We start from the raw sequence: 27,723 nt of genomic DNA, 5'->3' as shown, positions 1-27,723 counted from the left end.
GCTTTCTCGCCCCCCTCCTCCTCCCGCCGGCTCCGGTGCTCGGCCTGGGCCGCCCCGCGGAGGTTTGCGCGCCGCGGGCAGCGCTTCCGCCGGCACAGAGCGCCGAGCGATGGCTCCCGCCGCCGCCCCGGCTGCCACCGGCCCCAAATGGGCGGCGGGCGCCCGCTGAGGGGCCGCTCCCGGCCCGCGGTCCCGGGGCGGGGGCGCGGCGGCCCGCAGGTCTGCGGGGCGGGCGGGGGGCGACCCGTGGAGGGGGCGTTTTGCGGCGCCTTGAAGGTAGCGAATGCATCAACGCGTTAAATGATGATTAGCGGTAATAGCGGGGCGCGGGGGCGGCCGCCGGTGCGGCGGGGAGGGCCGGCGGAAACAGCCGCGGGGCTTCGGGAGACTTGTCCGGTTTGTTCTCCCTCCCAGCAGAGCGGTCCCGTCTCTCTCCCAGAGCTTTGTCTGGATGGGAAGAAAAAGGATGGAGGAGCAGTGGTGGAAAGGGGAGCTGGCAGCAGACATCCACCAGACCTTGAGGACGAAGGTTGGGTCCCACTTTGTTCCTTTCCCTCCTCCTCCTCGCTCTCCCCTGCGCGCTTTCCTCCCCTGCAGAAATGCCCGGGCACCGGCCCACGGAGGAAGGGCTGTTAAACTGCCCGGGCTGAGGCTCGGTGTTGGAAAACTCGCCTTCGGCAGGTCTCAGAGGAGCAGGTTTGCACCGAGCTCTTCCCTGTACTCTCCTTTTTGATCGAGACTTGTTCAAAACCGAACCTGTGAAAGCTGCTACCTAAAAATATCTGCCTGCAACTTTTCGGTAGCTTTAGCTTAGCCGGGGTGTTGATGACTCACTGCGTTAAATGCTAAGAGGATGCTGATGTTGACCCGCAAAAAATCAGCGTGTTGTAGGATCTGGAGACACAGCGTTGCTTCTTTTCCAACAGCTAAATGCTAAGATCCCAGTAAAAGGTGGGATCCTGTTCCCTGGCAGGCTGTCGAGGAGCTGAAAGATGTACGGACATGGCTTGTAATGGCTTTTCTAGAAGCTAATGTATCCTTTACGAGTGGATTGGAAAACCAGTAAGATGTCCTGCAATACGCCAAACAGTCCGGTTGCTGTTTGAACTGGTGTATTTGCACGGAGAGCGGGTAGAACTGAGGCTGTTCGTTTACTTTTCACGTTTCCTTAGGTAGACTCCCAACTTTGGAGAAGCTCCAAGCGCAGTTAGTTGGGTAACGTGAGAGAGAGCCCTCGGCAAATATTGACTCCCTGCACTTGACACAGCTTTTACGTTACTAAAGTTATGGCTAGCAAAGTTAATGCTTTGGATGTTCTGTTGCCTTTGACTTCTTTATAGGCATTTAGCAATAAATTATGTCAGGTGAGTTAATTGTTATCAGTCTCTGTGATTGTTCTCATGTCCTCCAGCTGAGGCAGGTCTTCCTGGCCCTACCGCGAGGGGGGAATAACTGAGAGAATCCCAACTGACGAGGCGTTAAAAGGTGGGGGGAAGCTTTGGGTTTTATTTACTGCATTCACTAGTTTTTAATCAATTATTTCATTCTTCACCCTGCTTTCTGGATGCATCTGACTACTCTAGATGCTAAAACCTCCTTGTATATGGAGACTAGCCTAGGCCAGTTGAAATGACAAGAATTATTTAAATTTAAAGAACCTGCAAAGAGGGAGAAGGGTCTCTGGGCTGCTCTGCTTTTTCTGCTGTGAGGAAGGTCTACAACTCTTTCTGCTTGAAAAATTTTAATCCTAATTCTGCCCACCTTGTAAGGATGACTTTTCTTTTTGAAGGAAGTACTACGTGAGAATCCAGCGTGCAAGTATATCAAGCAAAAACAATCACAGCCCCTAAAACTTTTTTGTTCACTTTCTGTGATTCCCCCCCCCCCCAAGCAATATTCTGCAGAAACAACTCTTAAGTATAATGCCAAGGTTTGCTTTTTTGATGTCTAAAGTGTTAGAATTTACTGCAGAACGTCATGGAACTCCTCAAAAGGATCCTTCAGCAAAGTTTGGGAAGATAAGTAGTTTTGAGGTACTGGAGTCAGTTTTATGAGCATGGACCAGTTTTAGGGATGCCTATGGCAATGGCATAGAACAAAATAAGCTTCAGGAGTAGCATCCCCACTGAAGTATTAGTGTGTTAGTGTATTATTAGTGTATTAGCATGTTAATACTGGAATACAGAAAATTCAGGCAATGGTACCCTCAAGCCTAAATGACCTCTCTGGTTTAAGATACTTGCTGAGGAGTCCTAGTCTGGAACAGTGCGTGTCTCTGGTCTTGGGTGAGAATAAACAGGGCTTAGTTTTAGCATGTGAATTTGTCAGGGAAGTTACTTAAAGATGCTTGTCAAGGAGGTTGAAATGCGTGTTGCAGGCTATCCCACTTTTTTTGAAGAACATACTTAAAGCCTGGGTTTAAGGTGAGGAATAAAATGTCCCTTTTAAATAACATAGCTCTCTTCCTAAAACAACTGAAAGGTCATTAGAAACACTTTTTTTTTCCCAAAATAATTTAGACACACAAGTATGGGAGATGTATGCCTACTATGAAACAAACCAGGTTTTATGTTAACAACTGCAAAAAATGTTATGCTGTCCCTCCCATCCCCCCAGTTGGATTTGTGAGTTCTTCTTAATCTCATTGAAAGTTTGTGTCCTTTGTGACAGATGATGTGTGCTGTATCTGATGGATATGTTCTGCATGACAGCAGATACTGAATGCGTGTGGTATACCTGGCTTCTAATTCAGAGAGGGCTGAAAGATGCTGTGAGGCTTCGTGACTTCCCAAAGGCTCTAGCTCAATGCAGAGGAAATTAATAGCCCCCGAATTGTCTGACTAGTAAAATATCTGTGCTGTGATTATCGGGATGTAGTGTTCAGCTTAGCGGGACTGTATTGTGTTAGTTATTGAGCGTGCTGACCTAGTGGAGCAAAACACTTGAATTCCAAAAGTGTTACACACTTTAAATGAGAGGTTAAAGTATTCCTCTGGATTAGGCCAGAACATTAAACCTGTTGCAAGACTGAGCCAGGAAGGAAAATAGAAATTGGAGCATACTGTTTGTTTGTACTAGGAGAGTCTAACATGCACCAAGCCAAGAAAGGTGCTGCGTGTATGTGCTAATATTTTCTGGTGCTTCAACTACTTCTACAATGGCCCTATGTTATTGATAATGGAAAGGTACTGGTTGTGCCTGGCAGCTGACTTTCATGTCAAAAATCAGAGACCTCTCTCAATGGAAGTGGAACTACTGCAACATCTGTGCAAAACTTGCTCTCCCTGCTTCAGTAGCCCTGAATACCCCACAAGTGTGGAAAGCTGAGTAACAAGTCAGTGTTGGGTTTTTTGTTTGTTTTTCATAGTTGAGGAAATACTTTGCTTTAGAAGGCAGTCTGAGTGTCCCAGAAATAAGTGATGTCTGTTTGCTATTCCTCCCCCATTTTTGTGCTTGTTGGGCTGTTTCCTTCCAGGATATGTTCATTTCCTGCAATTAATGAGAATTTCTAGATCTGCCTGCATTTCCCTTTTTATTTCTCTCTTGCATAGCTTCTCAGAGCAGGGCCAAATTTTACAGGACTTGTTGTTTGTGAATTTAAAAGGTTAATAATTGTAACTTGATCTTTTTAAAGGCAGTCCAAATAACTGCCTGCAGTTACTTTTGGCCAGGTGAGGAGAGCTGATCCTCTTTCTCCTGAAAGCAAACAGTCCTTTGCTGTTAAAGCGGTAAAAATGTCTGAGTGATTTCCTCCAGGTGAAAGCTCCTCCACACCTGTCTCCCACCTCCTCTTGTTTTAAAGATCTTAAAGAGGAAATGCTGTTTACCACTGTGATGTGTTTCATTCTACTTTGACATGCAGCATTTCCCTCGGCTTTGTCCATGGTTTCAGCTTGGACCGCAGTCTCTGAAGCAGGAGTGTAATCCATACAGGGTTTGTTGTGAAGAGCCCTTTTCTTCACTGTCACCATAAATGCATTTCTTGCAGCTTTAAATCATCCTGTTAGAAGTAGTGCAGATCCTGTTATTAATTTTGTTCAGTAAAAACTTCAGTAAAAACACAGCCTCTTCTCCCTGTACCCAGCATATGTCCCTTTATTTTCTGTAGTTCTGCCAAATTATCTGGTTTACTTAACCTGTTGGTAGCATGAAGGTCTTGATGTAACAGGTACTGTTTTATCTTTTAGCCTATAAGTCCACTCTTGTCCTTGTTATTTTAAAAACTGCTCACCCCTCTGATGCTTAATTAATTAAATGGTATATTTGATATGTTCAGATCTGCCTGGCACAGCCTGAAATTCGGATTGGTGCAGACTAGACAATTATACACACTCTGAACAGAGGGAACGTGTTAGGGCATTGCATAGGTGGTGCTTCTGTGTTTTGTTTTTAAAACAAAACCTAGATGAGAACTTCAGGAGTCCCAGATACCTGCAGACATGCAAAAGGTTTTGGGCTCTTTCCCATTTCATTTAAGGGAAGGATAAAACATTAACCTTTCATTCTGATGCACCTTTCCAGTTTGAATCAGCTGTAAAAGAAAGTAGGTGTAACAGGCATTGAGGTGTATTAATATCAGGGTTTTTTTATCCAAGACTGGAAGTCCAGCAACAAAAGCATAATCTGTTCACTAAACAAAAAACCACACACAAACTCCAGCTTTTGAAAATCAGCAACAATAGCATTACTGGTTTCTAGCTGTAATTTGCTTATGTTATAGATGGCAGCATGTGCATGGAGCTGAAAGGAACAGGTGTCCTAATAAAGTACATGGTTATTCATGATCTCTCTTCTTTTTTTCCTTAGAGTTGGAATTTCAATTTTCACACTCCTTTCTCTGATCTTTCTCAGATTAGCTGCTGAACTTCTGAATACTTTGAAGTGTGTGAGAAGGACTTAATGAAATGCTTGATAAAATACCACAGTGGAACGTGTGAAGTAATGGATTTTTCAAGCACAATACTAGTTCAACTTTCCCACAAATTTCGAATGCCTGGGACTGTTGTGAGGATGCTGAAGGGTAGAGTGGATTCAAGCACAAAAAACTTTTACATACAGTTGAAATACTGTCTTGGTCTGCCACAGGTTTTTTGTGTGACATCTCAGTAGTATGCCTGAACCTTAATTTGTCTACACTAAGCTCAGATCTCAAGGAATGGAGTCTGTGCTTATCTGTAGATATTTTGAAAGGCAGAGGTGAGTGGTAGGGGAAATGCATGAAGAGCACAGAATGTAGTCTGAGATGGCCTTTAATCTAGGTAAAGGGGGGGAAACTATTGAAGGTGCTACTGTTCTTTGAAAGAGTAAGTGAAACAACCCAGTGTAAGCCAAAGTCATCAAGTAGGTTGGAACTTGAGGTTCTGTTTTATGTGGCCGGAGTTTTGGCCCTTTGTGGGAGATGCACGTGAATTTGCTGCTCCCTTTGAGTGTGCAGGAACAGCGGTAATGGGAGAAAAATCTTAATTTATGGTGTTTCATTCACACATCAGTGGAATGTATCATAAGTCAGTAAGGGTAGCTGCTGGCAGCACTGATCTAGGCAGTGCAATGAGTGTGTTTAAGCTGTTGCTCTGTCCACCTGACTGGTCACTGTTGAATGAGGGGAAAACTAAAGGATATATTGCCCATGCACCCTTCCTTATTAGAAAGTATGTGGATCTTAAATTTTCACTGGAAATAATGAGAGGAACTATCTGACGTCCTTTTTGAAATGTAGTTCTGTCAGGTTTGTCTCTTACTCCTACATACTGAATCCAGATGCTGTGCAAGACTGACACTTCTCCTAGGGCCTGATTAAGATTTGTTTAAAAGAACTGAAGGTTGCTTAAATAATGGGAAACACTGTAACTTTCAGGACTGAGAGATGTGATTACAGCAGGGCTGAAAAGAGGAGTAATAGATGTTGCAGTGAATCCTAGACCGTCCCTTATTGCTGTATCTTCTAACAGTTATAATCATTGGTCTCCCTGTTATAAGACAGCGTGGCTTGTGCTTGCACAGATGAAGCAAGCGTGACTCTTTCAGAGACTTTCACCATGCATTTCTGCTCTGCGAGGACACACATCCTGCTGGCCATACCCTAAGAGCGCTGCCCTGTCATGTATCTTTGCCCTTCCCTTTGAGTTTGCATGGCCAGCTTGAAGATTAGTAAAAGCCAAATGCATCAGCCGTACTCTACTATCAGATTGTTCACAAACACACTAACTCTTAACCTTTCTGACCAATTAATTAAACTGCAGTCAGCTGCCTAAGCACAGAAACACTTACCAGCAAGCTTTGTATGAGTCATTTTGTTACTGGAAGGCATAGTGCTGCAGCCTGTGCAGGGGCAGGAGGATTGTTCTGTGCAGGACGGAGAATAGCATGACATTAGTAGCAGAATTAAATTTGTAGCATGCTACCTAGTCTACTGCAAAGAAGCATGCAGAGTGCTCTGAATTTTCAAGCTCCTATAAAAGAGTATAGTCTAAATTTTTCTTTGTATATCATCTTCTTGCCCGCATAAATAGAAGTTAGCTTTTAGTGGTTTCTCGTGTGGTGCAATAATTATATCTAGGAGATCAATTTGGCACCTTTCTTCCACAGTTGGAAGACTGGTTAGAACACAAAACAGGAAGGAGTTTGTCTCTTTCAAAGAACAACTGTTAAAAGCCTGCTAGATAAGCTTTCCCTTTATTTTTCATCTACAGACATTTCTTTTTCCTGTTCTAATGGCAAAAAGTTTGCAGTATCAGTTATTCTTACAACAGGAATTCTTAAGAATCTGGTGGAGGTCACATACATGCTATTTTTCCAGAACATGAAACATACAGAGAGCTAAATGATTGCCAAAGCTACCATGGTTTTTACTAGTTTTCTAACAAATACTTAGTAGCCTTTTTCCTTTTCTTTTTATCTTTTTTTCATTTTAAATTTGAATGCCTTATATAGACACCACGCAAGTGGTGTCTTGTGTTTATATACTTTAACACTAGATTAAGGAGAATCATGGAGATCTTGTTGAAACTTTAGTTATATACCTTCACTGGGTAATTTTGTTCATCAGCTGGAACCTTTTTTCAGATTTCAGGTTAGGATTGGTGGTCAAGATCTGTGAGCTGTGGTAGCAGGGGCCAGGCGCTGGATTCTGTTTGCATATCCAGAAACAGAAGTAGATAATAAGATCAAAGAAGGATAATAATGAGAGAAGTATGAAGTTCATAGTAGCAAATAGAGCCTGCATCTGTGTAGGCAAGTATTGTAACATCTGTTTCTAGATGAATGGGCTTTACTGTTACTGAGTAGCTCTGGTTTTGGTGTTTCATTTTGCTCCAGAAATGAGAAGGTAATTTACCTGGCTCTCCATAGAGCACACAGCTCTCTGGAGACGCCTGTGTGCTGCAGCTGGGTATCTTGCAGCTGAGATGGCTGGTGCTGAGAGAGGGAGGAGGGCAGTAAGAAACACGGGAACTGTTGCAGAGAGTCAGGAGATGTTGCACGTTTGACCTGTGGGACAGAACAGACCCCAACTGAAGTCCAAGTGCTCTGACCTGGTAGAAAACCAGATTCAGTTAACATCTCCCCGAATTGAATTTCAGAACCCGAGGCATATTTGCTACAGCATTTCATTTTCCTCGTCAAAAAATCTGAGAGTTGTTCTAAAATACCTTGATGAATTCCACTTTTGTTCTGAGAACTGATCATTATTAGTGTGACTTATTACCATAATGTCACATCACTTGCTAACTTTTCTACTGCTAAGTTTTTTCTCCTGACTGCTTGTCAGTTCATTACTGGCTTTATATCAGTGGGAGAACAGTTTTACTGAAAAGAAATTGGACAGAAAGAATGCGCGTGTGGAATTTCTTGCCATGTTGAACACCAAACCGTCTGATGAAGATAAATGCTGGGCAGACTGGCTTGCACCAGCTGCTGCTTCAAAGGAGCTAGAGGAAGCGATCCTGTTAAATTTTCTTCCTCGCCACTTCAATCGCTGTTTGGCTGATTTAGTTCAAACGGGCAGTGAAAGCCTAACCTTCACGTGGTTGCTCAGAAGCTTTAGTTTAAGTCTTGTTTGCCTAGTATCTCCTCTAGGGATGGACTCTGAAGCGCATTTGCTCAGCCCGGTTACAAAACCACCCGAACCACAGATGAAATCTTGTCTCCTGAGCTCAGGTAATGAATGGTGCCAGCTGAGGTGGTCAGGTTACTGGTGATGAGCTGTGTCTCTGCAGTGAACGAACGGCTAATGTCTGGAGCCTGGCTGGCTGTCAGATGCGATTGCCGAGGAAGATTTGTCGTCTTTAACACCACTTAAAATGTTTACGCTGATTCCCTTCTTCTAGAAGGTCAGGTCTGGAAGCTGGTAGGAGGTGGCGGCTTAAAAATTGTCTTCGCCCTTAAGACTGACTCTCAGTCCAAGCCTTACTTTTCAGGTTTCGAGATTAAGCGGTGATCCCTTTAAATGCTATGCTCTGCCTTTCTGGAGGCTTTCTGTGGAGCGACACTGATCAATATGTTGAGCAAAGCTTGTTAAGTAATTTCCGAGACACCTGTGAGCCTCTCATGTGCTGCCGCTTTTAGCATTTCAATGTGGCAATTGCTCAGTAGCCCAAAGCAAAGTTGTTGACGTAGATACAAATGAACAGGTCAAAGATAAGCAGAAACAGCATATGAAAGGGCAATTCCAGCAGACAGCAGGACTCCCAGTTTCTTCTCTGTTGCTTTACTGGAGATAGAGGAAAAAATTAAGCGATGGAAACGATTTATTTTATTCTTGCTCCCCAAAAGTTCAGTTTTTTCCATAGAGTTGTATTTGCTAATCCTGCACCAGTATTCCCAAAGCAGCAAAGGCATTTTTTTAATTCAAAGGAATAATTAATTTTTTTTTAACCAACTTATGCTAAAGAACCCGGGGAGGGGTTGATGGAAAGGGGTGCATACCCACAGCCCTGCTGATAACTGTAAGCCTGCTATTGAGCTCTTACATTGCTAAACTATGTACCGCTCGCTTGCCTTTAAAAGAAAATCTCCTCATTTAAGACTGATCTGTCAGTGTAAAAGCAGTCCTATTGAACTACTTATTAGCTGCTTCATGCTATGTGGTGCAGGGCAATGCTCTTGCCTATACACAGATAATTACCCTGGATCAGTTAATACCTAGGAACTTGATCTTGTAAGAAACCACAGCACGTGGCTCTGTTCCTCCTAACGTTAATCCTGAAGTTGAACCTTGTCTGTGCTGTTAAGACTCGTTATACGGAAGCCCACGTGGGTTTTTTGGTGCACAAAATGAGAATGCCTTTCACTTACACCCTTTACTAGTGACCGATTTTCAAAAAATAATTAAAAATAAATAAGCAAGCAGATGTCTTGGAGTAAATGTCTGTGTTAAACCAGTAGCAGAATAATCCTATTGGCTTAAATTCAGTGCTTCGACTGGTCTTTGAATTTTCTAGCACAGTGGGCTGAGTGGGGGTAGTTCTGGCCTCTGAGCATCTGAGGTTCAGATGCAAGTCTCTTGATCTCTGCTTTCATTCTGAGCCTCTAATGCTCACCCACTGAACTGTAATATTTAGACACGTCAGATTTCTTTACTAGATGTATAACTAGAGTTACTGTTTATTTCTTGCATTTGTTATGGTCTAAAAAGCAAATTTCACATTAAATATATATGCTGACCTCAAAGAATATAGAGAGTATAATCTTGCTGGGAGACATAGCTGTTGAAACAGTAAGGACACTTCAAAAAATAAAACTTTAATCTCCTACCAGTCACCTAGAAGAACAAAATATTTCAGAGGTAGAATTGCCACCTCTTATGATAGCTTGAGCTTTGTAGAGACGTTAAAAAAAATGCAGTTATTTTAACTGATGTAAGCAATGAGCTTGAAACCATTTCTGCCAGAACATTCGTATTATGGGTATACTAGGAACTCCTGCTCTGAACCTGTGTATGTCAGTTGTACTGACAGATTGAAATCTCTGTGCATAAGGCAATTGAAAAATCAAATTTATGGGGGTTTTCTGGGTATAAAACAATGGGGGGGAACATGTTCCATTGTCTCCCTGCTTTATAAATTGTTACTGGTGGGCGATTTCTTTATAATCCCCCAGTGAAGGCTGTCCCAGGTTTCAAAGGGCTGTTTGCCTGTCCACAGCATGTGTCTGTTCAGTCCGGAATGTGTTTTTTCACTGACTTTCTTTAAAAAGGCCTGGGAAGCAATCATCCATAACAGCGCTCCGCTTGCTGTCTTTGTAAGCTGCTTCTCGTTCTGGAGCCTCCCTGGTTTCCAGTTATGTGCGCCCCTCTGAGCCTGATTGTGTAGCTATTTTTTCCTGATAAGTTGAACCTCCTCATGGAATGTCTCCTTCCAGGGATGAAAGGAGTGTGGGCAGCCACCGCACCAGCTGTGCAAGGTGGTGCCTCTTGCTTCTGTAAATGGGGTAGCCAGTATAGATACTTCCTCTGAACGCTTTCTTAAGTCCTGATTTATTTAGTAGAATTAACTGCTCTATGTACTGCTTTGTATTCCACTATAAAACATGTCTATCTTGCAGCACTGTACTAATTCTAATTTATTTTCAAATATAAGTAATACAAAAATGACATATAAGCAGCATCTGAATTACTGAGAGATACACCTTGTTGAAATGGTTTTGTGTTTTTTTTCTTTTTTAATCCATGCCTATCAAATGTATTCAGCCCATTTTGATTTGAGTCAAAATGGTAACTGCATTAGTATACAACCATGTCTAAAATGATAAAGTGTCAACTTTTAAGTGGCATTAGTTGGTGGGTATTCCAAGAAACTTCACTCCTTCTCTTAACCTACTCTTTGCATAGTGACTGCAAGCTTGTGTGTAAAACCCTTGCAGGTGAAGATCTAGCATAGGTAGACCAAAAACTTATATAATTCTGCCTTTAAAATGAAAATGTGTATATTACATGTGAAATACAGTCTGTCAGTTTAATAGTTAGCTTTTATAATGCTGAAGTAGATTAGTACAGAAAATTAGAAAAGTTTAATCATTCTCCAATGTTGTTTTTCTTGTTAATGTCTACTTTTGTTTCTTGCTCCAGCCATGCACGATGTGTTTTTGTGGGGTTTTTGGTTTTTTTAATGTTAGATAGGTCTTCAGAATAAAGAACATCTACGTGTGTTTTGGCACAGGATGTAGTAACTTGGGCAACTGAGGAAGAGGCAATATCAGAGAAATGTACCTTGCCCTTCTTGCCTATGAAACTGTTAAAACCTTACTTAACAGTCCAATTTGGGTGAACAAAATTAAAAAGGAGTCCTTCAGGAACAATTTTCATGGCCAGGAAGTTTGGTGTTCTGTAGAAAGCAACAGTGAGTTGTTCCTGAGTTAAACTGTAATTTACAGTGTTAGACCACGTTTAATGCTTGTGAGGAAAGTGCATGGATGACCGAAGTGTTAGAAGTTAACTGACTGTCAAAACATGCAGTAATCCAGCCCTGATTTCTGTGTCAATCATAGTGCTGTAGCTGCTGAGCATTTGCCATAGCAGGTGGTGGGTGTTGGTTTGGGATTCCAGACACTGAAATGGTATTTGTTTCAGTACCTTTCTTTCCTCCCCCCCTTTTTTTTTTCTCCTTTAGGAACTTAAGTTGCCTATGTATAAGGCTCATTCGCCACAGATTGGGATGCGCCGATACTTCATTGATCTCTTGACTGTCCTCAGCAACCGTTTCAATCTCTGCCCTACGGCCCGGCATCTCGCTATCTATTTATTGGACCTCTTTATGGATCGCTATGATATCACTGTCAAACAACTGCACATCATTTCATTTGCCTGTCTGCTCCTAGCAAGTAAGTTGGCTGCTGTCTATTAAGGCTTTTTTTTCTGAGCAGATGGTTGTTTTCCTTATACATCATGTGCTGTTTTCTCTGTGTTAACAGCTTTCCACCTGCTTAGGGTAAGGCCTAATGAAGCCCAGGTCAAGGCATAAAGCAGTCTGTTAATAAACTCTGCTCAACTGCATAGCTTGCACTACACATCTATATGCCGGTGTCAGTGAGCAGAGGAAGTTTTGGCAGCTGAAGCTGGGTCAGTGGAAGGGGACAATGAAGATCAGGGGGTGATGGGGTGGTAAGGAAGTGGCAAGAGTGGGAGAGGTTGGTTCCAAGAAAGAGTTGGTAGTAGGGAATGACATCTGTGTAACACGCAGCCTCTCCTGGAGGTCTGTCCTTGGAGCCTCTGTTGTGATTGCTGGGCATAATCAGTTCCTTGCAAATCAGAGGTTTCTTATACAGGGGCCAAAGGAAAATGTGCTTCTCGAGGCACTTAGTGGATGTGTTGATGATGCTGGAATGCGTATTACTTGTTCTGGGCTCCTATCAAACAGCTAGGCATTGTTCTGTAATACTAAAGTTTCAGTATTGGCATCCATTTAGCAAATGATCTTGAACATTTGTTATTAGTGCTTTCTTGAAATCTTCTCTGCAGCCAGGGCTGTGCAAGTAGAGAAAAGCAAGACTGGTGCCTCAAGGAATTGCAGTCTACCCTTGCAGACTTATGAACTCTGTTTCTAGGTTACAGAGAAGTTATCCTGCCATATGGGAGCCATGTAGGGCAATGCACTATTGTGGACAACAAAAGTTATGCAAACTCTAGCATTAATGGCTGAAAAGTGCAAGTAGTCGTATTGGTTAAGGTAAAAAAAAACTATGGAGAGCCAGAAGCTATTGAGGAAAGAAGGTGATACTATATGTTTACCCCTCAGGACACGGGACTGCTACTGCTTTTCCTTGCTGGTGGTGTTCTGAAGAGCTTAATCTGCAGAGATAATGGTAAAATAATAAAAACCCCTATACACTTAGTGTATTTAAGCATTGCTGTCTATCTGACTCCAGAGAAGATGGTGAATTATGTGGAGCAGTTACTGGTTCATGTTGCAAAAAAGGCCAATATTAAAATCGGAACAAAGAAGAATGTAAATGGTTGCTGTAGGTGCAGTCTTAAGGCAGCCTAAGTGACTCTCGGATATTGCAGTTCTGCTGACCTGAACCTTTGGTGAGCTCCTTCAGACCAGTAGATTGGCAGAAAACCATCCCAGCTGAGGAAGTGTTTTCTTTATTTACCAGAGATGTATTTTTCCAAGGGGTCAGACCAGCCTCAGGCTGGTGCAATGGAGGGGAGAGGGGCTAGGGCTGATTTGTAAATCATTATGAAACTGTACCCTTAATTTCAAACACATCAGAATGAATTAAATACCAAGTTCAGGTAGCTTGAAGACTGATGCCTGCTCAGAGATGTACTCCTTCAGCTTTCAGACAATCTCTTTCTTTTTTTTGGGTAACCTCATAACTACAAGATGCCTTGCAGCATTGCTAGTTTTTTGGGTTTGTGTGTGGGTTTTTGTTGTTTGGGTTTTTTTTTCCCAAGTGCATGGATGAGTGTTACCTTCAGGAAAAGAGAACAGGATTTTCTTTAGATAAATCTGATGCTTTCAAGTATACTCCACCATTTCTCCCCAGCATAAAATTGATGCTTCAACAGTTCTAATAACTTTTCATTTGGATTTAGAGGAATAATTTATAGCTATAGGTTACGTTTCTAGTGCTACACAGATAGGATGAAAACGGTACCCTCAAACTTTGTATAAATTGTCAGAGTTGGTATACTAGTAAGATCTTGGGCAGAGGTTCACTATATGAGATTGGGAGAGCTGGACTGCTGACTTCTGTAGCTTCTAGGATTTAAAAAGAAGCAAAAAAGCTTGCAAGATTTTTGTTATGTAAATGACGGAAGTAAAATGCAACTTTAGGCCACCTCTAGGCAACTGTGAAGCAAAAGGAAGTTCACGTGAACTGCCCTATGGTAAGACTAGAGGGAAATGTTTTGCAACTTCTGCCTATTTAAGAAGAAAAAAAAAAAAGGCAATTTGCTTAAAAGAGCAAGCCTGAGTCTAGTGAGCTAATGAGTATGAGAATCTTTCTAAAATTAAGATTAGAGCAATGCAGTAGCATGTATACATCCTGATCTGGAAATAAATCACCCCTTAAAGGAAGGGGAAAAGGCCTATTACCATAAAGGCAGCTTTCCTACCAACATGTAGGAACAAAACATTGAAAGTTGAACCAAAGCAGCTTTGCACAAAATTAATGCCTAATTAACTTGTATAGATAAGGTTTAAAATGCTAGGGCTCAGTTTGGAGTCTTTTGGGAGCATAGTAAGCTCTGTTTACTGTCTGGGCCATCTTAGTGTGCAATAAGGATATTCTTTTTTGGTACGTGTAGTTCAAAGTGATGCAAGTCAAGTCAGGAAAAGCCACTTTACAGTAAGTGGCAATTCTTGTGTTTTGTTACTTTCAAAATTATATGAAATGGAAGAAAACTTGTACTATGATTTTTTTTTAATGTCTTGTAGTAAAAGATTCTGAGTAAGTCAGAAGTATCGACCTGAAGTCACCGTGAAAGTTCTCATTGTAGCAAAGAATAAAACTAGTCCCTTGCCTGTTACTGCAAAGGCAGTAATTAGAACTTCCCGCAAAGCATTACTGTAGGAAGTTGCAGCAAAAGTTTGCTTTAGTTGCAGTAGTTTTTCAGCAGAGGATTGCAGCAAAAGTGCTCTTCAGGCTCTGTTGCAAGATGCTTGTACTTCTAAAAAATGATATGCCTTTACTGTAGAGAGCAAAAAAACTAACCTTTTTTTTAAATAGTTGTGGTGTTTATATCATATCAAGAGGAATGTTTAATGCAGACTGTCTTTCAATAATTGTTATAAACACATTTGGAGAAACTCGGGGTTTTCTTTCTGATTGCTTCCTTAGAAAAGAGCAAGAGATTAAGGGTAGTGTGCAGACCACAAGCAAGATGAGGTGTAGTTAGAGGCAAGATTACTTATTCCCACTAATTACTGTAAGTGTGAGGGGTTTGGGGATTGGGAGGGGCACAATAGAGAAGCTTTTAGACACACAACTTTTGAAATGGAAGCAACAAACTTCTAAGCTAAATGCAAGTTGAGGACAATTTTTAAGCTCAGAGAAGGTGTTGTAAACTTGTGTTTAGCTTTGAAGTTTGATGCTTCTATCTCGGATCTAAAGGATCTCAAAAACTTGTCTCTTCCCCCCCCCCCCCCCCCCCCTTTACCTACTAACATTGCCATCGCCTATTTTCAATAGCATACAACAGCAATGCTCTCATGATGGAGAACATAGCATGTCACTAGATGTCCTTTAGTTAGCCGGAGCTAATTTCTCTTGCTATATTCTAGAAATGCATTTTGACTGGCTCATCAGCTTCCCCAGACAGGGAAACTGGAGGATGATAGTGCTTCCCACTTCGGTAATAATTGTGAAAGAGAAGAGGGAGTGAGAAGATAATACTGTTCCAAACAAATTGCACTAGGAGCCAAGTAATGTTCTGCCTGGACTTGCTGCAGTTGAGAGGAATGCGGGGGTGTGTCCCTTGAATCATCCAGTCGTTCACTAGCCGGAAGATGTATGTTTCTTTTGCAATGTATGCACAGCATGATAATTGGAGAAGGCCTCTGGAAATTCCTGCCAGATAATTTAGCTCCTCAGAACAGCTATAAAAGCTTTGAAGTTTACTAATGTCATCAATGGTAATTATTTCCTCTGAATCAGTTCTGAAAAAGAATGGTAAAAATTGTTCACAGTAATCTAGAGGTGAACTGAAAGCTATTGGGGGAGGGACAGAAAAGTTGCTGGAAAAATTGATGTCACAGTTACTTCAGGAATGTATTTAGAATAGTCTGTCTCCTTCACTTCCATTAAGGGAAACTTTATGATCTAAATCAGAATCATAAACTAAACATGTTTTTGTAATACAGAAAGACTTGGTCCATGTGGATGTTTTGGCTAGGTACACGATTAGAAGACCTTCTTTTAATAACCTCTTGTAATACAAGAGGTTGTAGGTTCCTGCTGCTGCAAGATCATTAGAGAAGTCCAGTGATTTTAATTGCTCCATCTGTCCCTTGCTTGAAGCAGACTAGTGATTGCTCAGGTTGACTGCTGTTAGGTCAGGGAGATGCTGGCTTTTGGTGAGAAGTAATGCTGGGCAGCTGGGACTGGTGATCTTCAGGTGAGCCAACTGGATTTAGAGCAGGATAGTTACCAGTACACCTGCACAGAAGCCAGGATTGCTGTCTCTGCACCAGGCTATGGTTGCATGCTCACTTTGCAAACAGATAAGCGACTGAAAATGTTACTACTTTCCCTTTCCCCCAAAGCACCCCAGTGCTTTGAGTAAGCTCTGATTTTTCTCCAGACAAAATCAGCTGGCTGATGGATTCAGTCAGTGGATTGATCTAGTTTAACTAACATTTTGCCTGAAGGGAATTGAGGAACTTTCAGTTCACCCCACCTGACAGCTGAGAAGGCAGCCCCTTGTAGAGGAGCACTGCTGAGCAGCAGCAGGTTGTAATGTTCTAAACTACATCTTCATCGGGCACTTTATTACAGAAAATGATTGTGACATTTTAAGGTGCTCTAGCCCTAAGTGCTCTGTTAGAAAAAGGGATTGTGTAAAGATATCCCATCTGCTTTAGTGCTACTTGGCTCAAATTGCCTGCTGAAAGTGCTGCAAACCAACTGCCCCAAAGTAGATGAGATGCACTGACACAATCCATTCAGATGGTCCAGCCACAGGAGCAGTAAACTCTGGGGAGAAAGCAAGCACCTGGGCAGTAAGTCTTAAACTGCTGCAACTGTTTCTTCTGTGAGTTTTGTAACTGCGGTATACAGGGGCTGTACTGTTATGGTGTATCAGTATAGTTAAAGCAGTGCAGCTTTTGCTTGCTGCTATAAAATCCTAGCTGGGTCTCAAAAGCTGTTCCTTTCTTCCCTGAAGAGCTAACCCTCTCCAGCAGCAGGTGCTTCAGCACCTGATAAAAGCCACATCTCTCTCCTTCCCTCCCTCCCTCCCTCTCTCTCAGCCATTCAGTGGCACTGAATGTTCCAGCAGTCCTAGTTCTTATGGCCCCTCTTCCTCAAGAGGGTTCTGCTGCTGTGGAGACATAACAGCTTTTAAATTTAAGTATTGCTTTAAGCAAAGCTAGCTTACTGTTCAGCACGCCCAGTGCTGCATCACTTTACAGAGTACTTGGGTGCTTCTTGTGGTTTTCCTGGCTTTATTTTGCCCAGCTCCTTAATCAGCCAGCGGATTCTCAGCAGCTGAGTTAACTCAGGACAATAAAAGAAATTAGAGCAAGAAAAGATGCCTGTGCTAAATGGGCTGTTTAGGGTATGGATAATCCTTTATCACCTAATTCCCCATTGACTATGTGGAGCTGTTGTCAGACATCAGGCAGCTTTTCTATTGGACTGTGCTCTATTTATTGTCACACTTTCATGAGCAGGTAACTGTTCTGACAAAGACAGTTGAGCTACTTATTTTCAATAAAAGATACTAGTGGGTGTCGGTCCAGGGTATAGATTAGTGCAAAACTTAGTCCATACTTTTTTTTTTTCATTTCCCTGTTGCTGTAACATGTACAGAATATTTTCTTCAGTAATTAAACTTTACTATAGTAAGGCATTAAAAACTTGTGTGCCTTGAGCTAAGTGGTTTGCATGTGTGCTAGGTATTGTACAGACATGAAAAATCCCTGACTGCTCACTTTGCAGACACTGCAGAAAAAGGAATTAAGCAGGCTATCTCTAAAATAGCCTTTTTCTTGCCTTGCTTAGAGGACAGTTAGAAGCTGTGTTTGTATCTGGGGGTGGCATGGGAGAGAGTCTCAGAAGTTTGTTGTACCACCTTCTGGAGCAATGTAGGAAAAAAGAAAAGTGGTCCTTCAGCTGTGTAAGCAGCTGTAGGTCTTTATGCTGGGCTAGATGGGCTTGACTGGTTTATCCTTCTTTTGGATTGATTTTAATTGTTTATGGGACAAAAAGTACTCACACTTTAATGACTCTTTAAATTGGCAGTCCTTTTTGTCCCTTGGTCTTCTCAAGGCCTCTGAAAATTTAATAAAACAAATTGCCTGCATGTCCTGCTTTTGTTTTGCTACCCATGCAAAACCCCAGGAAGATCATCTACGCAACCGCCAGTCATCAGTCTGAACTGCATGCTGCATAGCTAGGTGTACATAGTAACTCTTGCCTCCTGCAGTGGATGAATCAGTTCTTCAGGGTACGCTTGACAGCAGTGATGCTCCTCTGAGACCTTTAGTTTTCCTTAGTGAAAAGCTGGCATGGACTGATAGGCTGTTTTGATAATGTGACAAATGTACTAATGAAACGTACTCTTTATAACTTAAGCCCTTGACAACAGAACTTACTCTGGCTTTCATTCATCAGAACAAAACTGTGAATGTGTAACATAAAAAGCACTCTTTTTCTGGGGGAGCATCTGATTGTAGAATTCAGAGTGGGACAGAACGTGATCTAAAGTAACTTGGAAAATCTTTGCATCATTAATTACAGTAATACTACACACTTAAAAATGTCCCATGCTGCCCCCATCTATTTAGATTTTACAAAAAAGTTGGTCACAAATGCAAACCTACATTACACGTTCATCTTATTTTATTCATCCTATTGACCTCAGTAGGCCTCCTTGTATAAAAATTTGCAGCATCCAGTTACTTCTTAAATTAAGTATTCCTTTAAAGGCTTATGATTTTGTTACCTCAAAACAAAACTATTTTTGAGGGCAATAGTGACAACTAAATGGTTTTATCAGTAACCAGAGCTCAGAACACAACAGCAAATTTTTAATTTGAGGTGTCTACAGTGGCATTTCAAAAGCATGCAAATGACTCATACACAATTCTCATGAACTCCAAACTACAGACTCCAGGTGATAATGTAGCTGAAACAGCTTTGTTTTTCTTTCCAAAGCATGATGTTGATTAATCCAGTCAGTGTTGTTTGTTTGGTCAATACTAGACTTGCAACTGTCTTGTCTGAGCCTTTAATATTCTTGCAGCAATTGTGTTGGAAGTCCTGGTTCTCTCAGCATAAAAATGCTGTGCATAAAATCTCAGTTTCTGGTGTAACTGAAGGAACAAAAATAGGACTAGTATATTCCGATATCTTTAAATTAGGGAAATGGAAAAGGACACACTGCATTTTAAAAACATCTTAAACACGTTCTTTCCCAGCTTGCCTCTGATCTATTTGGTCTGATGGAATGAACTAACTTTTGCTGTCATCTTCAGATTTCAATTCAAAAATAGGTGGGAAGTGCTTGGTAAACTTGGAAGCAAAGTGTTTAGGTCAAGGTGGAATTGGGAAAGAAAATGTGATCAAGTTGCTTGTATGTTGCTTTGGGAAGTAGCTCGTATACAAATTTTACAGTTTATTGGAAGCAAAACTTCTGAGCTGATTTCTCTCCCCCCATTCCTAACTCAGTTTTGGAGCCTTTCTTTAAATTAGCTAGCTACATTTATACTCAGTGTCTCCAATCTGCTGCAGTGGCCACTATTATCTAACATTAAAGCTAGGAACTAGTGCGTTGAAAAGCAGAAGGGGGGAAATAATAAATAACTGGTAATCTAAATCACTAAATATAGCTGTTGTCAATTATTTTTAACAGAAAAATGATCTTGATCAAGTCAAATACTTTTGCCCTATGTCGGTATGATACCTTCCCAACACTACTGTGCTGACAGTCTGCTCTCCAGACTATAGTCTGACCTGTTGAAATTTCCAAGGTTGAGTGGGAAGAAAGAAGGAACTAGAACTTACGGAAGCCAGAATGACAGATCTTGTCCTTAGTTTCCTGGGCATGGAGTGGTTTCTCCTAGTGCTAGTGCTTCCACTAGCATACTCCTTAAATTTCTGTATCAGGCTGTGATATCACCTTGTGGGGAAAAAACAAAGGGTTAACTTTTCTCTTAAATTTCATTTTTCTTAAACAGTTCTAAATTCAGGTGACGAGCAGATTCGTGAACGTGTATACAGACTCCTGAATTTTAAGGGTTTTTTCACTGACAGCGTGCCCACAATCCTTTTCTGTTCTACTTCATATGATGGATGAATTTTGTTTTTAATTGTTATTGTTATGCTCTTTTATGGTGGGGTGGCTGCTGTATTACACTCTTAATGCATTTCATATCCATGATACCTGAACAGGCTTAAAGATGGAAAATCCATTTTTAAATGTGTTAAAAAGACACTTAAGCTGCTAATAGTACAGAAAATTGTCAGGTTTTTAATACACTGGAGACACTTTGGATGGAATTGCTATCCTAAATGGATAGCAAGATCTTACTTCCTTTTAAAATAATTTTCTAGTGCAATACTCATTTTAATTGTTTTTAGATTTGACAAGGATACTCTGAAGCTGTATGACATGCTAATATCTTGTCAATTGGTCTGTGTTGGTAAAGGAGGACTCTTACAGAGGCAATGGAAGGACAACTGAAGCAAGAATCAATTGTGGCATATATGCCCTCAAGAACAAAGAGGAAAAATAACTACAGAGTACTTCTAAGTAGCTATAGGTTTGGATTTTGCAGCAGGGGTGTTCTTTAAGCTGTACTGGAAACTCACTACTGGTGATTGTTTGTTGCTAGCTCTCAAACAAGGAATTGCTGGTAGATAGGTCATTTCTGGCTTGGTAAACCAACAGTGTGAATTTAAGAAGACTTAATTGCTTTCTTAAGTTTGCAGCAAAGTAACAGTGTTGCTTTATTACTGATAGATCTAATCCTGGGAATCAAATCTGATATTGGATGCTTTTTATGAAAGAAGGGTGAATAGAGTGAGATCCTGTTTTTCTGCACAAAAGGACAGCACTTTGTAGCTACTGGTGAAAACTGAGTCATTCTAGAGACTACTGCTGTTTCAGTAGGCTAGTAAATACAATTTAGAAAATGGTGCAGCTTTGCTCAGCTATCTTGACTCTGAAAATGTATGCTCTCTCCTAACCCCATAGGAATTATTTATGTTAATCACTTGGTTACAGTGTACTTCTCCTAGCCTTTCAGTGACCTTAGCTAATGAGGCCCTCCAAGACAGTAAGGAACAAAGAGAAATTCTGAAGCACCAAGGGCAAAGGTGGTGTTGCCCGAGGGTTTTTAATGTCTTCCTTTTTGTAGCATGGGCATTTAGCTTCCGCACCCAAAGGAGGTTTTTCCCCTCAATATTAGATCTTCCTTTGCCGTATTTTCCGCATGCTGCTTTCTTTCTTCACACTTCACTGAATGCCCTTCAGCAAACCGCTTCCAGTTATTGGTCAGAAAAAACTCTCTGTAATCCTAATGAGTTTAAAATCTTGGTTTTGGCATCAATACTATACAAACAATTAAAAACAAACAAACAAAACCATAAAAAGGATATAGGAATATGTTGACCAGTCTGTTGGCTTCTTTCCTACTTGTGTCACTGTACTTTCCCATCTTTAATGATAAAAGGTGCTTTTAAAAGAAACTTTCTGGTTTGGGGAGTGTTCTTTGCTGGCTTTTGGACACTCAATCATAATGATAAATCTTACCTGAAAACCACCTCTTCTGGCAGGTAAATTTGAAGAAAAAGAAGATAAAGTTCCAAAGTTGGAGCACTTAAATAACCTGGCATACATGTGCAACGTGAATGTGCTATTGAACAAGAAAGATTTGCTTAGAATGGAAATGCTGCTTTTGGAAAACTTCAACTGGAACCTCTGTCTACCAACGCCAGCACACTACATTGACTACTACCTCTATGTGTCCATTGGCGAGAATGACCTTCACAATGGCTGGCCGATCACCTCACTGACCAAAATCAAAGCTTTTATGGAGAAATACGCATATTATTTCCTTGATTTCTCAGTGCAAGGTAAGAGGCTATGCTAGAATGATCTTCCATTTGGCAAAAGGCAAAAATCTGAAAGAGATAAGGGCTTTAAAACTTGTCATAATATGGATTGCACAAAACTATCTGTGCAGAACGGTTTCTCTTTGCAGTTATTTCAGATGGCAAATGGTACGGTGTCCTTTCCTTCTGCATAAGCCCCTTGTCTCTTTTCAGAAATCTCTAGATGAGATCAATTTTTTTTCTTCAGCTTAGAACACTAATTGGAAAGATGGTCAGAAATGGGGTCTAATGTTTGATCTGCCACAGAGTATGAACTACTGTCAGCTGCAGACATGGTATTGTGCAGTTCAATGTATGAATCTTTTTAAATGGTATTTTTTAGAGGGTCCTGTGCTGCAAGACATGACGTATTTAGAATGATGGGACTTTTAGTGATTTGGTTTGCAGCATCGCTTCCAATGTGAGAGGCAATGAACTGCAGCATCGTCATAAGCTGGTTTCAACACTAATGTAAATATGTGTGTGATTGTCAATACCTAACTTTGGTCCACTTGAGACCAGTCTACAAATTTCAGCATAGTCTATTTCGTGGCTTTTTCTGAAATGAAAGAAACTATAGTGAAGCCTTGATAGTAGTTACAAACAGGTAGTACAGAGATCTTCAGGAAAGCTTCATCCAGTTTTTGAGAGACTTTTTCTGCTCATGAGTTAATACTCTGAGATGCATGGAAGAAAGTTGAGGATTTAATTTTGTCCTGTTTTGCCAGGTATACACATAATAGGCTCACTGCAGTGACTAGTAAGAGTATAATCCTCGCTTTTTTTCTTTTGTAGATCACACTTTCCTCCATTTTCGTCCATCTCTGATTGCTGCAGCTTGTGTGTGCGCCTCACGTATCTGTATGCAGGTTTCTCCTGCCTGGACAACACAGCTTGAATTGCTAACATGTTATTCCTGGGAACATCTTGCCCAATGCATTGAAATGATGCTCATGTAAGATCAGAAAGAATGTAACCTGCTTGTGCTCTTAGAAGATGTTAATACTCCTTTTTTTTTAATTATTATTTTTCTCTTTTTTTCTTTTAAGTAATTGTTTAGCTATAATCAAGAGTACAGTATTACATTGGTAATCTCAATCTTCAGTTTGGGGAGAGGAATACAAGGGAAAAATCAGGTCACTTTACTAAATACTGTATTTTAACAATATTTGCAGTGAGCACACAATTTAGTGTTCATTATGTTTTCTTGTACTGGTTGTCTATGTGATCGGATGGAAGCTTCCACAGATGGCTGATGAAAGCTTTTTTCCCTTTGTTTTTTCATTGTACCTGCAATATACTGCAGAGAGATACCAGTATGTCTAACATCAAGAATACAGTAAGGAGACATTTCAGAACTATTCTTTGTTTTTTCTCCAGTAAAGCACATGACTGCGATGCATTAAAACTGGTCTGGTATGTGAGCACATACAGTCTTAATGGAAAATAAAAAAAAGTTTAATAGAATGATTTAAGTTGGGAGTGATGGTGGACCTTGGAGGTAACTTCTGAATTCCTACTTAAAGCAGGGCCGACTGAAGTTAAATCAGACTGCTTTAGGGTGTTGTCTAGTTAAGTTTTGACTATCTCCAAGAACGGAGACTTCCAGACCTCTCTGGGCAACTTGTTCCAGTGCTTCATCATTGTCATGATAATCAAAAGTGTGAAAATGTTTCTTCCTAATATCTAACAAGAATTTGCCTTATAGCTATGCACTTTAATACTCTGCAAATACTTACACAGGCTATTTTAAAATGTCTTTGTGTTGTGGACTTAAGGTTCCAAGATAACCAGTCTATCAGTAAAAACATACTTGTGATGCAAAATGATCCATAAACCTGTCATTAGTCTGTGAAGATTGCAGCAGGATAATTAGAAATTAATTGTAAAAGCAACTGAGGGTTACCATATACAGCTAGAGCCAAAAACCTGATGTAGCCTGACTGGTGAAAACTTTTGGGATATATGCAAGCTCTGAGAACTTCTCTCTTTGATAAATCTTACTTATAATTTGTTTCAGATATTATGAGAATGACATCAAAGAAGCCAGTAACATAAAAAAGCAAGTAACAATTCAACATCAAGAACAGGAAGCAGTGGGAAATCTGAGCCATCAAGCCACTACTCAAGTTCTCTTCCAGCAATCTAGTTATCACCCTTTAGCCCAGCATTCAGCTACGCTTTCCCAGGTCCAGTCGCCAGTGCAAGATTTGTGCTCTGCTTATCGTGACTCCTTACAGGCCCACAGGCCCAGCGGTCTGCTTGCTGGGAGTGCTGACAGCTCGCTGCACTCCTATGCAGCTCTTCAGGCCAGCCTTCGGCCATCCGCCCAGACTCTGCCCATCCAAACGCCCATTGCTGTGCAGGTGGCCTTAGGAACAGAGCCCAGACTCTGCATTTCCATGGCTTATGGCAGTAGTTACTTCAGTGGTCATCACTCATATGCAGCTGGGTGTTTTGACGGATAAATATTGATGGGAGAAAAAGGTGGTATGAATAGAAGCTGAAGAAGAGACCCTGTGTGTGCTACAAAATGTGTATCTGAATGAAAACCATGAAGGAACAGAATCCTTATGACTTGCTCATTCAGAGGACATTGATCTGGATCCACTGATCAATGGAACCTGGGTGCCTTTCTGCCAAGGGTTGTACCTTTTGGCTCTTAATGAGAGAGAGAAATAGAAATTCATTAATATACCTCGCTCAGTGTCACTTTGAGAGGCATCTGTGTAGAAACCCTGTGGAGAGTACTTCCTTCTAGTCTTCAGTTAGTGACTCGTCAGAGTTGGCTGAAAGCTTGCGTTGAAGAGTTATTTCAGGCTGGAGCGTTTGTTGAATTTCTGGCCAAGTAGCAATGTATCCAGAGGATGCTGTTGGAAAACATGGAGTGCTCTCCTCTCCCAGCGACGTGTCTCTTGAACAGTGGCAGCTTATACTACTGGAAGCTTCTACTAAAATATACTGAAATTGGTATCAGTTAAATGTGAACTTCGTTTATGCAGAAATCTGTGTGTAGAACACTTTCCATTTTCTTTAAGCAGGAGTCATAGTTCAGGAGTAAGACTTTAGAATAAAAGGAAAAAAAGAAAAATGGGCCAGAAGACTATCAAATCATTTTTTACTTAAAATTCTCTTGGAATCTAAATGTGGTGCTGCTGAACAGAACATCACTCTGCCTTCAAGTATTTTAGAAACAAAACCAAAACCTTAAATCATCTCTTAGATCTTTAACATGCTGCTGTTTTTGAGACTGGAGATTATTGTTAGTAAACTGTTCATGAGCTTTATCAGGGATTTAATGTTACTTGAAGAAATTCTCTTGGAAAAACTCTGGAAGGGTTCGCTGCCTTCAGTTATTTCATCTTTTGGGCTCAATGACTTGTGGCAGTAGCTCAGGCTCAGGTCAGATGAACTGGTGTTAATGGGGGCAAAGATAGGGAACTGGTTAACTTTACTGTGAAATTAGAGTTTGATTGCAGTGCTAGACAATGCTGACTTAGTTTTTTAAATACCATCTTGGTATTCTCTTGGAAAATGTAGCTGGTAAATTGAAGATCCTGTTGCTTCTTTGCGATGAGACACACACCTTACTGCCACATATCCAAAGGTTTCTTTTTCAACTGAAACCAGAGATGATGGTTCAAAAAAACTGTATAGGCTTTTTTTTATGTTAATGTAGATATTTACAAGAAATGAACTTCTGCAAATGTGAAACTTTTGTTTTGATATATGCAACCACTATTGTAAATTTCTTTGAAGGCGGCAGTACTCTTGGGTTTGTCTCTTCTCTGAAGGTTCTCAGGACAGAATACAAGTAATGTGCAATATGCTTTTACTGACTTGGGGAAATTTTTTCAAGTCACGTGTCACAGTGCTGTTTTAAATTATATTTTTTAGAGGATTGTTTTTAAGGGTATTTTAGGGTGGAGGGGAAAAATTATCCTGCATGCTAATGTGTGTTTGTGTAACTGTCTTCTGAGAATGCAACTTTTGGCATCAAGCTAATAATTTCTTCCATTCAGCAGGCTAGAGGAATCTTGGTTTATTTAAAAAAAAAAGCAAACTGTAAATGAAGAGGCAGTATTCTTCAGAAATCAGTCCAGAAGTTTAGAGGACTTAGTTCATCTTTTATTCTGTTGGCTTTGTATTTATGTTAAACTTTATTTTCAGAAGACTTTAGTGTATCTTTTATTATGTCATTCGACAGATGTAAAGAAAAACATATATGTGGCAGTACTGTTGCGTGGTTTTTCTTTAGTTTTTATCACTCTTATAATTTGCGTCATGTGCAGTGTGATACTTTGGACTGCCATCGTGCTTAATTGTGAAAATACTTGCTAAGTTCCCAATGAAAGCTTCCAATAAACAAGCACGTAGCTGAAGTACCCTTTTTTTTTTTTAGTGGTTTCTCCTTAGCTTTTAAGAGCTAACAAAGAATATATGTCTATACCTTAAAAATACTTGATCTGAGCATTCATAATGTTTACAGAACAGAAGAGTGGCAGGACAAAAGTGATGGAAAGGCTTTGCCAAGTAATAAATTGTGAAGGATTAGGCAGATGAGGAACTTGGTCACTGCACAAGAAATAAGGTCCTATTCCAATAGTGTTGGTGTATATAAGGAGGTACAAAGTGGGATGAGGAGATGGCTGAAGAAACAGGCAGAAAATGTGCAGAGACAAGGTAGGGACGTAAAATAATCTAAGAACGGATTGTTCCAGCTCACATGGCCAGTGTGTCTTGCGGGTGCCATCTTACCTGAGGAGATTGAAAGTCTGAATAGGAGAACACGGTTGTACATTCAGTCTTTCTTCTGGTGACTGTATCTTCTAAGCAGGAATTGTCCATTGAGTTCTAGGTTCTCTTTGTGCCGTTGTATCATGGGTGGAGTTGGGGCAGATTAAGTCCAACAGCAGATTCTGAAAGGGAAAAGATTTATGAGAATTTGAGTTGGTCTAATACTGCTTCAATTGACAGTTCTCTCCAGAATGCTTTAAATGTTGGTGGCAATTTCACACATTTTAATTTCCAGGTAAATACTTTTTCATTCATGTGACTAACTTTTTTCTTTTGTGAAAACATACCTCCTCAAGAAGAGTGAATGTAAAAGAGTTCAGCCAACCTAAAGACACTTTTCTGAAGACTTTTTGCCACAATTACTTTTGGAGGGAGCTGCAGAGGTGCATGCAAAGCTGAGTTATTTTTTAAACAAATGGATGCAAAACTTTACACCCTGTGCTTGTGCTGTTTGATGCTGTTAGTTGCAGCATAGTCATAGATCAGAATTTTTACATGCTGATTAACTCATATTTCCCTGGCAGACTTTTGAAGTAAGAAAGGCTGCTGCGAAAGCAAATGTAGCGAAACATGGCTAGGAATACAAAATGGGGTATGGCACTAGTTACCCCCTTACATGGGAGGACATTGCAGATGTAACTGAACAAATGAGAAAGCCAACGTTAAAAAACTGTATTACTGAGTCCTGATGAGAGCTGCAGCAGGGATACGGGTGGAAAAAAGTCTGCTAATATTGATCAGGCATCAAAGGTTAAAATGAACTTACTTAAATCTTACAGCTGCAGCTTCCTGCTTTTTTAAACAGGAAAGGGAAACTACTACCATCTCCCTACTTGTGAGAAAGCCACAACTTGGTGTTTGCAAAGTTGTCAAAGCCGCTGTTTGATCCTTTTGTTTTAGCAAGTTTTACACACTGTAGCGAACAAAGCTGATATAATGCTCTTTGATTATTATAATCAGCTCATCAGTAAAGTGTACAGATGTTGCTTAATAAAATTTAGCTTAGTGCTATTTTTTACTGCAAAGTCTAGATACTAGCAAATGTGGGCCAAACACTGATGGATTCTTAGTGATAATTTTGCACAAGTTCTTTTTTTTTTTTTAAAGAGTGTTTATTTTGCTCTCTGTACTGCCATTTCAAGACAAGCCTAAAGAATGTCCTCCAGTTGA

General features: G+C 40.7%; 1 protein-coding gene across 2 annotated transcripts; it reads left to right on the top strand.

The window, feature by feature from the left end:
• The first annotated feature begins 231 nt into the window (after positions 1–231).
• On the top strand, positions 232–26,128 carry CCNJL (cyclin J like). Of its 2 annotated transcripts, XM_076350493.1 has the most exons (6): positions 232–276; positions 415–529; positions 11,604–11,814; positions 21,439–21,738; positions 22,552–22,711; positions 23,777–26,128. In XM_076350493.1, exons 2-6 carry the CDS (start codon positions 452–454, stop codon positions 24,222–24,224), a joined length of 1,197 nt encoding a protein of 398 aa, XP_076206608.1. In that variant the 5' UTR covers positions 232–276; positions 415–451; the 3' UTR covers positions 24,225–26,128. The 2 variants fall into 2 exon arrangements, with proteins under 2 accessions (XP_076206608.1, XP_076206607.1); XM_076350492.1 differs by lacking the exon at positions 232–276 and having other exon boundaries at positions 341–529.
• The last annotated feature ends 1,595 nt before the right edge of the window (positions 26,129–27,723 follow it).

The sequence above is a fragment of the Aptenodytes patagonicus genome, chromosome 12, assembly GCF_965638725.1.
Source record: "Aptenodytes patagonicus chromosome 12, bAptPat1.pri.cur, whole genome shotgun sequence".
NCBI lineage: Eukaryota > Metazoa > Chordata > Aves > Sphenisciformes > Spheniscidae > Aptenodytes > Aptenodytes patagonicus.
The sequence above is the reverse complement of the archived record's forward strand: the minus strand, read 5'-3'. Positions and strand labels throughout refer to the sequence as shown.